This window comes from Ostrea edulis, chromosome 9, assembly GCF_947568905.1.
Source record: "Ostrea edulis chromosome 9, xbOstEdul1.1, whole genome shotgun sequence".
NCBI lineage: Eukaryota > Metazoa > Mollusca > Bivalvia > Ostreida > Ostreidae > Ostrea > Ostrea edulis.
In genome coordinates this window covers 61,635,546-61,647,774 of record NC_079172.1, presented here as the reverse complement: position 1 = coordinate 61,647,774, position 12,229 = coordinate 61,635,546, and the positions used below count along the sequence as shown (strand labels likewise).

The 12,229-nt window shown below is 34.9% G+C and overlaps 2 protein-coding genes across 3 annotated transcripts in view; both read left to right on the top strand.

The window, feature by feature from the left end:
- LOC125657844 (von Willebrand factor D and EGF domain-containing protein-like) overlaps positions 1-4,599 on the top strand; it is a 38,553-nt gene extending 33,954 nt beyond the window's left edge. For both annotated transcript variants that reach the window (XM_056149829.1, XM_056149828.1), the window contains 3 exons: positions 2,149-2,239; positions 3,314-3,527; positions 4,512-4,599. The gene's annotated coding sequence lies outside the window, so the exon portion shown is untranslated. The remainder of the gene's footprint in view (positions 1-2,148; positions 2,240-3,313; positions 3,528-4,511) is intronic.
- A 1,823-nt stretch (positions 4,600-6,422) lies between these two features.
- On the top strand, positions 6,423-11,880 carry LOC125657991 (perlucin-like). The gene is made up of 5 exons (XM_048888986.2): positions 6,423-6,700; positions 7,599-7,702; positions 9,980-10,070; positions 10,848-11,061; positions 11,797-11,880. Exons 1-5 carry the CDS (start codon positions 6,655-6,657, stop codon positions 11,825-11,827), a joined length of 486 nt encoding a protein of 161 aa, XP_048744943.1. The 5' UTR covers positions 6,423-6,654; the 3' UTR covers positions 11,828-11,880.
- The last annotated feature ends 349 nt before the right edge of the window (positions 11,881-12,229 follow it).

The window sequence follows — 12,229 nt, the reverse complement described above, 5'->3', positions numbered from 1 at the left end:
GTTTGTTATAGGAATTATATATATCTTATTGCATACAAACATACTGCTGTGTGTACATCTTATTACGTGTACAATGAAATTACTTAATTTACATCTTATAACATGTACAATAAAACTGCTCAATGTACATCTCATAACATGTACAATAAGATTGCTCAATGTACATCTTATTGCATGTACAATAAGATTACTCAATGCGCATCTTATTGCATGTACAAAACATGTACAGAGTGTGCATCTTATTACATATACAAAGAAACTATGAATGCATATCTTTTACCTGTACCTCTACAGTGATTTTACCTCTGGTTAACTGAATGTATATCTATTACTAGCTAATCTTTATAGGAAATTGATCATTGCCATTATCTTTATCCTTTTTAAGGTACAACGAATATACTGAGTGTATATCTTATTACGTATATATTGAATATACTGAGTGTATATCTTATTACATGTACATTGAATATACAGAGTGTACATCTTATTACATGTACATTGAATATACTGAGTGTATATCTTATTACATGTACATTGAATATACTGGGTGTACATCTTATTACATGTACATTGAATATACTGAGTGTATATCTTATTACATGTATATTGAATATACTGAGTGTACATCTTATTACATGTACATTGAATATACTGAGTGTATATCTTATTACATGTACATTGAATATACTGAGTGTACATCTTATTACAATTACATTGAATATACTGGGTGTATATCTTATTACATGTATATTGAATATACTGAGTGTACATCTTATTACGTATACATTGAATATACTGAGTGTACATATTGTTACATCAATCTAATTAAAATTAGATGTTAGATCCGCTCACATACTCGCTACACAAATATCTAACAACATCCCACAGAGGGTCACGTCAGAGGTCAAATTTGCATGAAAAAGTAACCAATCGCTAGAAAGACGAAAGTGATATCGGCATCCAATGAGAATCATCATTGTATACTGTGTTTGGTTACTTATTAAAGATGGCAACCGAAGAAGAAATGGAAGCGATTAAAACCGCTTTGAAGATATTTGATCTCGAGGCTTTGAAAAATGAACAAGAACAGATACTTAAATGTCTTTTTTGTTGAAGTATACATGAAAAGATCCCCCGATTTCGCCATAGTTTAAAATCCAAATAAAAACACGCGATAAACAAGTCACAATCGTGGGTGCCAACATTTTTTTACTTCCTTGCGTAAACAATACATGAAATTGTGGGATAATACCCTATCGATATGAAGAGAGAAATTTGATTGGCTGTTGCACATTTGACCTCTGACGTGACCCTCTACGGGATGTTGTTAGATGTTTGTGTAGCGAGTATGTGAGCGGATCTAACATCTAATTTTAATTAGATTGATTGTTATATGTACATTGAATATACAGAGTGTATATCTTATTACATGTACATTGAATAGACTGAGTGTACATCTTACTACATGTACATTGAATATACAGAGTGTACATCTTATTACATTTATATTGAATATACTGAGTGTACATTTTATTACGTGTACATTGAATATACAGAGTGTACATATTATTACATGTACATTGAATAGACTGAGTGTACATCTTACTACATGTACATTGAATATACAGAGTGTACATCTTATTACATTTATATTGAATATACTGAGTGTACATCTTACTACATTTACATTGAATATACTGAGTGTATATCTTATTACATTTACATTGAATATACTGAGTGTACATCTTATTACATGTACATTGAATATACTGAGTGTACACCTTATTACATGTACATTGGAAATACTGAGTGGACATCTTATTATAATTACATTGAATATACTGAGTGTACATATTGTTACATGTACATTGAATATACTGAGTGTATATCTTATTACATGTATATTGAATATACTGAGTGTACACCTTATTACATGTACATTGAATATACTGAGTGTACATCTTATTACATGTACATTGAATATACTGAGTGTACATATTGTTACATGTACATTGAATATACTGAGTGTATATCTTATTACATTTACTTTGAATATTCTGAGTGTACATGTTATCCCATGTACAATTAAACTACTGAATGTACATCTTATTACATACACATTGAAACTTCTGAATGTCAATTTTTAAGGACTTCTGCAAGAACTACGGAGGAGCGTTAGCAGAGGTAGACTCCATATCGGAAAACAACTTTCTCAAAAATCAGGCCAAGCAATTTGGAGGTTTGTTATTGTTTATCTTTAAAAATCTAAATCTGCAATATTTTCTTTTTTAAAGGGGGGGGGGTCAAGCTTCTGTTTTGTAGTATTGTCAATTTTTTGTTAGTATATTTTCAATTTCTACACTGAAGGAAAATTATGAAAACAAACAGAAAACCAGCAGTCACAGTGTCGTTATTGAGCTACAGTGTATTGAATTTGACCTTTTTGCACTGAGATCTATTCGCATGAGCTAGTTTTGTCAGTTGATGTCAACACAATATAACCAAATACAAATCAATAATTACAACAAATTAATAAATACTCTTGGGTATGATAAAAAAAAAAATGATAGCTAATATCTTCAATTTTTACAAAACGACCTATTTGCAATTAAAATGCAAAATAATTACAATATAGAATTTGATAGTTAAAAAAATTAATAGGAGTGTTGTCAGTTTATTTCTAAAATTTCGCACAAGTCACAATGTCTTATCTCAAAATGTAAGATGGGGTAGTTATGAATCAAATCCAGTGTATATCTCATCAGTGGTCAAAAAACTAAATCCTCATACAAAATTTTGGGCGAATTAATGTAGACGTGTCTGAAGGGGCAATATATACAAACAAAATTGATGAATTTACAACATTTTGATTTGTTCCAAGTCTCCACTTCTTTTATCCCAAATTACAACATTGATATACATTGTACATATCTATGGGTAAAAATATACACAATGAATCAGAAACGATAAAATCGATTAGATGTTAAGTAATACCAAGAGTAAACGTTTAGTATATTCGGACCAATAAAATCAGCATTACATCTGTACATACACAGTCATAGCAGCATGTGTGGTTAGGCTCAGAGGCTAACTTCCTTATAATGTAATGTAAAGCTAACTTCTGATCGATACTGCTCCAGGGGATGCATATGATCGGTACACTTAATTAAGATAAACTTAACTGTAAATTCATATCACGTTTGTGCAGAAAACTATACTTGCTATGCAATATCAAAAAAGTTTATCCATTCCATAGTAGTATTGCTATGAGATACACGCGATACTTATTATTATGTGTGGGGTTTTTATACAGGCAGTTTTTGGCTGGGAGGTACAGACATTATTGTTGAGGGGGAGTGGGAATGGATGAGCAGTCACAGACGCGTCTCTTTCACAGACTGGGGGCCGGGGGAGCCCAGTGACTCTGGAGGAACCACTGACCATTGTCTGGACCTGCACATAGGTCTTAACGAGGCCTGGAACGATGCCTCGTGCGGCACTAAGAATTATTTCATATGTGAAAGACTGTGAGTTTAAAGCCTAAAATGGTGTTACTTGTCAAGATATGATAGAAACTAACCTTTTTGAATAGCATTTTGAATATCAATTGTGCAAAGTTTCTGTCAGCATTTTGTTAACCTAAATCCTCCTGTGTCTGACATTTTGCTAACCTAATTCCTCCTATGTCTGACATTTTGTTGACCTAATTCCTCCTATGGCTGACATTTTGTTAACCTAATTCCTCCTATGTCTGACATTTTGTTAATCTAAATCCTCCTGTGTCTGACATTTTGTTAACCTAAATACTCCTATGTCTGACATTTTGTTAACCTAAATCCTCCTATGTCTGACATTTTGTTAATCTAAATACTTCTATGTCTGACAATATACAATTATTGCTGTTTTTTTAGGTCAAAACGATGATTTAGACACCTTCGATGTACAATATTCACCTCGCCCTTCGGACTCGGTGAATATTGTACTCCTCAGGTGTCTAAATCATCGTATTGACCTCAAAAACAGCAATAATTGTTTTATTATATGATTAAATGATTAAAAAAAAACTTACCTCGCCATTTTTCTAGAATTGCTGAAATCTTAGCCGAACCCAGTGAGAAACGCGGAATTTCATTGGACGGCAAAAATAAGTATATAATCGATCGTGTCAAATTGGAAGTTCACGACCTATTTTTTGGTCCTATGTGGAAAAAATAATTCCTTATGTTCACCTGGAAGGTCACGTGCAGGTAAACATAACGTAGTATGATTTCTACATTGTTGGATCTCAGCCAATTAGAGAGCTAGGAATTATTCAATCATATGATAAAGACTCTTATCTTACACTTATCTTGTCACGTGCTCCCTAAACTCAAGAAAAGTTTTGTTTAAATTCTGGTGGTTTGTTGTTGTTTTGGGTTTTTTGTTGGTTTTTAAAAAAAAAAATTTTTTTTTTTTTTTTTACGAATTATTAATCAAACTAACACCAAATACAATGAGCATTTTCGTTTCAGAGTCGAGCTTGGTGACGATTGATTGGATGGATTGTCATAGTTCTGAAATGAGGTTTTCCTAATGACAATAAACACGTGTGTAAATGTCTTTCTCTAGTGTTCCATTTCTGTTGCTCACATTCATGATTATTGATTAATCAAATGAATCTACAACTTTATATACTGACAAACAGTCCAATTTCAAGGATTGTGAAGCATTATGGGTAGGTGAGATGTAAGGCATTTCATGTTTTTTTTTATAGTCTATTCTAGTTTCTCGTCTACAAGTAGGTAAACCATCAGCCAATCTTTTGTAAGAGTTTTACTGCACCAAAGAAGTATGCATCAATTTCTCAGAATATTCGACAACAGTTTCCATAGTTACCGGCATATGATAGAAGTATAAAGAGGTGTGTCTTGAACGAAGATTTAATTATGCAGCAAATTTGCCTTAACCTGTCTTAAATATTGTATTTGGATATCACACTGGTATAGGATAGATTGGGAAATAGTTAACAGATGAAATACTCTGCTAAAAGCTCACTCAGGGAATGAACTTATATGTACATCAGATTCCATCAAACAGACTGGACTGCTTACACATGCAGTAACTGCAAGACAATTGATTTCAAATTTAATACGACTAAATGTGGTAAACGAAATCCTCTTTCTACGCGATGTTTCCAATAATACTTTTCCTGCATCACCCATTGAAAGAGGTTGGACCTATCATGTAGCCATCGAAAGACACTTCCCTACACATGCTGCCATGGGAAGAGGCTGGATTTCACAAGTAACCTTTGGAAGAGGCTTGACGTCACATATGTTGTTATTGGAGTAGGTTTGACGCCACATGTTGCGTTTGGAAGAGGCTTCATTATATGCACAGCTTACATCAAAAGTAGCCATTTGAATAGACCTAATTTCTCAGCCTCCATTGGAATAGGCCTGACTTGACGGCAGCCATTAGAAGAGGCTTGACTTCATAGCAGCCATTGGAAGAGATCTGACTTCACGGCAGCCGTTGGAAGAGGTCTAACTTCACTGCAGCCATTGGAAGAGATCTGACTTCACTGCACCATTAGAAGGGGCCCGACTTCACGGCAGACATTGGAAAAGGTCCGACTTCATGGCACCCATTGGAAGAGGACCGACTTCATGGCAGCCAATGGAAGAGGCCTGACCTCATGACACCCATTGGAAGAGATCTGACTTCATGGCATCCATTGGAAGAGATCTGACTTCACTGCACCCATTGGAAGAGGCTTTATTTTATGTGCAGTCATTTAAAGAATTCGATCTACTCTTACAGCTACTGAACATTAGTTCAATGGAGCCAATACGGGCCAATTGACATCAGATGTTAATCAAGTTATGCTGTGGATATTCAATCCGAGTTCCATAGAATCAGAGTAGGCAATGTCTTAATTTTACACACTGTGTTACTACATTGAGAACAACCTCAATAGACGTTACAATGTAACGGCAAATTAACAACTCAATTTTATGACGAAAGGCATTACTTCAGCTCCTCTATCGTCAGCTTCCCATATTTACAATAGAAATATCCCATTGTGACCTGCATATGGTGTTTACCTCTCAGCTGATTCGATACGCGAGAACATGTTTTGAGTATGATAAGTTTTTAAACCGAGGCCGGCTACTTACAGAATATCGAAACAACTGGAAGTTATAATGATTTCAACAATCTCGTGTTAAGTCAGTATTTGCGAACATAGTACTAATAGCATTTTTTAAATCACTATGTCAAGTGGTATTAAAACTGGTACTGTATGCCATCATAGCTTCCCTTTAAAACATTTCTCTAGAGTGAGCTTAAAAGTTTAATGGAAATACAGATGGAATATTTTCTTTGAAGTTCTCTTTCTTTATAATAATGGGGCGCAGGGTATCAATATGGATTTAGTGCTTAACAATACAGAGACAAACAAGTTACATACAAGCTATTTTGAATATACTTGTACTTGTATTTGGCAATGTTCGATAAAGATAAAACGTACGGAGAGGAGCTGCATACGAGTCTTATCTATACTGAGAGGAACTGCATACGAGTCTTACCTATACTGAGAGGAACTGCATACGAGTCTTATCTATACTGCACGCTTTGGAGTCAGTCTGCAGTTGGGAAGATAGAACTCGTGCAATGGACGTGACGAAGTGCATGGTTCTAACGTACTTCCTGGCTCTCGGTAAGTGATCGTATAACTAAGTAGAATGGCACTGTCCTGTGCATGGAATTACATGTGACCTAAACAGCCTGTTTATTGATTAAGGTGACGAACATGTAACAAAGACTATCATTTTAAACCGATGCTGTTGAATTGCAAACTTTCGCATGTATCATGACAGTTTTGTGGAATAATTTCTTGGACTCCCACATATTCAAAAAATGAAATGACGTTTCAGTGTACACAAAAAGTATCCATGAAATTGCTCCCCTCCAATAAAAAAACAACAACAAAAAAACACTAAGCAATCCATGAAAATTGACCCGGCACGAATATAAACCCACATATGTTATTGAGGGATATTTATCAAGGATATAGAAAACAGTTTAGTAATACCTTGTAGCAGTTTGATATGCTCATAAAAATGGAGGTCCCGTGTCGCCGCGGGTACGTTAAAAACTCTCACTGCTGCGGCCTTCAGCGCTAAGCTTAGGTCTAAAGTGGTATTTCACCTACAGCTGGCGACGTTTCAATATGAGTGAACAATTCTCGAAAGGGCGACAAAACCAAAAAAAAAAAAAAAAAACCCATTATGTTTTCTGTAGAGCTGTGTTGCGAGTCCATGAATATTCCTTCCGTGTGATACATACCACCTTGTTTTCTGTAGAGCTGAGTCTCGTGTCCGCGGAATATTCCTTCCGTGTGATAGATACCACCTTGTTTTCTGTAGAGCTGAGTCTCGTGTCCGCGGAATATTCCTTCCGTGTGATAGATACCACCTTGTTTTCTGTAGAGCTGAGTCTCGTGTCCGCGGAATATTCCTTCCGTGTGATAGATACCACCTTGTTTTCTGTAGAGCTGAGTCTCGTGTCCGCGGAATATTCCTTCCGTGTGATAGATACCATCTTGTTTTCTGTAGAGCTGAGTCTCGTCTCTGCGGAATGTCCCAGGAACTGGCATCGCCATGCGGACTCTTGTTATCTCTTTGTTACGAGGATGCGTTTGCAGTGGAACGAAGCATGGGTACGCGACATTCTCTCTCTCTCTCTCTCTCTCTCTCTCTCTCTCTCTCTCTCTCTCTCTCTCTCTTACATGATACTATTTGCTCTTTATGATACAGCATACACCAATTTATCTGTGAAAAGTGCCTTCTCAGTAAATCTATACATACACAGGCATCAGACGTATGGACTCGCATTCCATTTGATTGTCCTTTCTTTAAAATGTGCAAAACAAAACTAATCAAAATAATTTCCTAACAATCTGTGACTCTACTGATCAATTTTCCAATGCCCAATGCCTTTTTGCTCTTTTATTAAACTCTGTATATACAGGTTCGTACCTATTCATATTTTACAATTTGTCGATTAGTAAGAAACCCCAATATGTATGGAGCGCCAAATTAACATAAACTCAAATAATTGAAGATATCTTCAATTATTTGAAGATATCTTCAATTATTTGAAGATATCAATTCAATTATTGCTCTCTTTAATTGAATTAATGCGCGCTTCCATTCAATTATTGCTCTCATCAATTGAATTAATGCGCGCATCAATTGAATTAATGAGAGCAATAATTGATTTAATGTGCGCATTTATTCAATTATTGCTCTCTTCAATTCAATTGATGAGAGCATCAATTGAATTAATGAGAGCAATAATAGATTTAATGTGCGCATTTATTCAATTATTGCTCTCTTCAATTCAATTGATGAGAGCATCAATTGAATTAATGAGAGCAATAATTGATTTAATGTGCGCATTTATTCAATTATTGCTCTCTTCAATTCAATTGATGAGAGCATCAATTGAATTAATGAGAGCAATAATAGATTTGATGCGCGCATTAATTCAATTATTGCTCTCTTCAATTCAATTGATGAGAGCATCAATTTCGTAGAAATATTGCTCGCAATAATTGATTTAGAGCTCGGTATAAATAATTTGATGATCTCTTTAATTCAATTGAAGATATCTTTAATTATTTACAATGCTTTTGTATAAGGGATTAATGCGCACATCAATTCTTTTAAAAAGAGCAGCAATTCAATTAAAGAGATCATTAATTCAATTTGTGGATATGTTGAACAACTATATAATTAAAGATATCTTCAATATCTTTAATTATATAGTTGCTCTCTCTAAAAGAATTATTACTCTCTTCAAATGAATTAAAGATATCATTAATTCAATTGAAGAGAGCAATAATTGAATTAATGCGCGCATTAAATCCATTATTGCTCTCATCAAATGAATTAATGCGCGCATCAATTCAATTATTGTTCTCATCAATTGATTTAATGCGCGCATTATATCAATTATTGCTCTCTTCAATTGAATTGTAGCGCGCATCAATTCAATTGTTGATATCATTATTCATTTGAAGAGATCATTAATTCAATTAAAGCGCGCATCAATTCAGCAGAAGAATTAATGCTATCATCAATTCATATAAAGCGCGCAATAATTCAGAATTGAAGATATCATTAATTATTTGAAGAGATCTTTAATTAAATTGTTGTGCGCATCAAATGAATTGATGATATCTTCAATTATTTGAGTTTATGTTAATTTGGCGCTCCATAAATATGACACGATAGTACACCATACTGAGCATTAATTTATTTGGTCGATGATACATAATCTGAAAGATACACATGTATAGAAAGATATTAAGGGGGCATTAACTGCTAAAGTCATATTTGCTGATTGGAACCCAAATGACTAGGACAGCTTTTCAGTACATACGAATCACCACTGCCATATTAAAATTCTGACCTCTTGCAATCATTTGTTGTTACTTTAACATTACCATAATTTTACCATTTCTTTTTTGACCGAAACATTGTTGTGTGGAAGTTAATAATTTATTGTGGAGAAATTTTAAATAATTTTCATAAAATTCGATTTCAATATTTTTTTCTCTTGTCTGGGTTTTTGGTTGTTTTTTTTTTTTTTTGGGGGGGGGGGGGGGGGTCTTGTCTGGGGGCTTTTCAATTGTTGGGGGGGGGGGGGGGTGGGTGGGTGGGCAGGGTTTACTCTCAGATTTATTTTTCTTCGTTCTAGTATTTCGATCACGGTCCAGAATTAAAAATTATTTCACGGCGTAGTTAACAGATACAATCTAATTAAAATCAGACTTCTTAAATCCGCGCCGTATACTCTGCGTATCGATTGTGAGGGAATTTTAGGATCTGATTTTAATTAGATTGTTAATAGATAATGCCCCTTTCATATAAGGTTTTGGTTAATCAGCATCCATGTTAGCTTTTAAGATAAAATTTTGCATGTATTGAAGAACTTCTGCAAGAACTACGGAGGAATGTTAGCGGAGATAGACTCAGCATCGGAAAATACATTTCTTAAGAGTCAAGCCAAGAAGATCGGAGGTGTGTAAAAGTATAGATATCTTCTTATCAAAATGTAAATAGTCTTGTGTGCAATGATCATATCAAAAACGTCTAATACTGTTGATAAGTAATTTGCTTTTTAATTACCAAATGTCATCCAATTTAACAAATATATAATGAGAAGAGTTTTCAATATTTCATTTATCTCTTGTCTCAGTTGTGCTGAAAATGTTTATGAATTTTACGCTTCAAATTTCTATATTGCTATATATTATCAAACTTGTAAACTATTTTTTGAAACTTATATAATTAACATCGTTATTTCCTAAAAATAAAATCAAGGGGTCCAAATTTAAATTATTGAAATAGAGAGGTGAGATTCAATGGTGAAAATTTACATGAAGGCTACATAAACTCGGGTCAATAATAATTTCTTAGTGTCAAACCTTTCTTTAAAGTATAAAAACATTTTACTTAATTCGAAATCCAAAGAATTCATCTTATCAATATCTCCACATGGAGGAAAAATAAAAAATGAATGAACTATGAAAGTGAAAATTGTACCAATTTCCGCTGGAGATGCTTTCTTCCAGTCGATGATTCAATGGAGGTCGATTTATCACACTTACACTTTATGCAATAATTAATCATATAATTATCATAAGAGACTATGACGCCTGCGCAGTTGAGTCTATAGAGCGAATAGGTATAGGCTATTTGGTTACGATAACATAATATCAACATACAAGTGCTGATAATCTGATAGGAAATCCCCATTATCTTTTATACTGTCTGTACAGTGTGTTCGTTTTACAGATAGTTTTTGGCTGGGAGGTGCAGACATCATTGTTGAGGGGGAGTGGGAATGGATGAGCAGTCACAGACGAGTCTCTTTCACAGACTGGGGGCCGGGGGAGCCTAGTGACGCTGGAGGAACCACTGAACACTGCCTGGATATGCACATCGGCTTACACGAGGCTTGGAACGATGTGTCGTGCGGCATCAATTATTTCTTCATATGTGAAAGAGCGTGAGTTGAAAGATAACCATTTACTCAGATCTGGCGATAAGAATGCCGTACATAGTGTATAAAGGTCCAAAACATTTGGAAACACCGAGTGCTCGAGTATTAATTTAAGTAGAAGTCAAAAGTACCATAATTCAAATACATTATCACATGTATAGTGTTTCAAGTTGCGTGGGCCGGTCTGAGGTGATGTCACGTAGTGTTGATAGCACGTGGATTTTATTGCCTCCTGCTTCACATCATCCACAAACACTGAACATATTGTCGTCTGAACGTCAATTCCATTACTAACAATAGCTAGCACACTGTTGCTAGCACATAGTCTGAACGTCATTTCCATTACTAATAATAGCTAGCACACTGTTGCTAGCACATAGTCTGAACGTCAAAAGATTGAAAAGAAAGAACAGGAATTAAACGTTACCCAATTCTTCGTATTTATTAAGTCATCATTTGCACCCGGCCCGTTTGAATTGTTACTGAACCAAATCCAACATTCTCGTGCTTTCTAGCCCCGTGAATCCCATATCATAATTAACCAAACTCAAATTAAAATAAAGCATTTAGACTTGCATCGACGTTTTGTACTAAATAGAAATGTAGAATAGCAAAACATTTTGAAAAGCGACTGTCCACAAACCGTTTTGGACGATCCTCGAATATACGAGTAGATTATTATGTATATATAGCAAAACATTATGTACATGAATATATACAGTACTGATTTTTTTTTTTCAGAGTCGGGCTTGGAGGTAATATATTTGGATGAAATTTCACTTGAGAGTCATCCGTGACGACAATAAACAGGATTTTGGTACTCCTTATCTTTGTCTTATATTGCAAGCACGTGGTCGTCTATCATTGCCAATATGGATAAATTCCACTTGAAGTTTTCCGTTTCAATTCGCAACGGCGACAGACCTAATTAAGTCGTTAAAACAGGCAGTGACAGTTCCATCGCCAACCGCTCGGCATCAGGTGTGAATATCACGAGGTCACGGATGTCCTGTGTCACAGTAAGTGTGACACGCTAACGAACCCTCACTGCTCGATGGCCGTAACCGCCGAGCAATTAGGCCTAAAAAGCCCTTCATCGGTATTGGCGACGTCTCCATTTATACGAGTGAAAAATTCTCGATAGAGACGTTAAATAAGACACAATCAATTAATT

Bases quoted from the DNA above. Each gene is read 5' to 3' on its own strand.
- LOC125657991 (XM_048888986.2), top strand. From the start codon at position 6,655: ATGGACGTGACGAAGTGCATGGTTCTAACGTACTTCCTGGCTCTCG. The intron at 7,703-9,979 runs GTACGCGACATT...CATGTATTGAAG, and splicing joins TGCAGTGGAACGAAGCATGG to AACTTCTGCAAGAACTACGG. The intron at 10,071-10,847 runs GTGTGTAAAAGT...TTCGTTTTACAG, and splicing joins TCAAGCCAAGAAGATCGGAG to ATAGTTTTTGGCTGGGAGGT.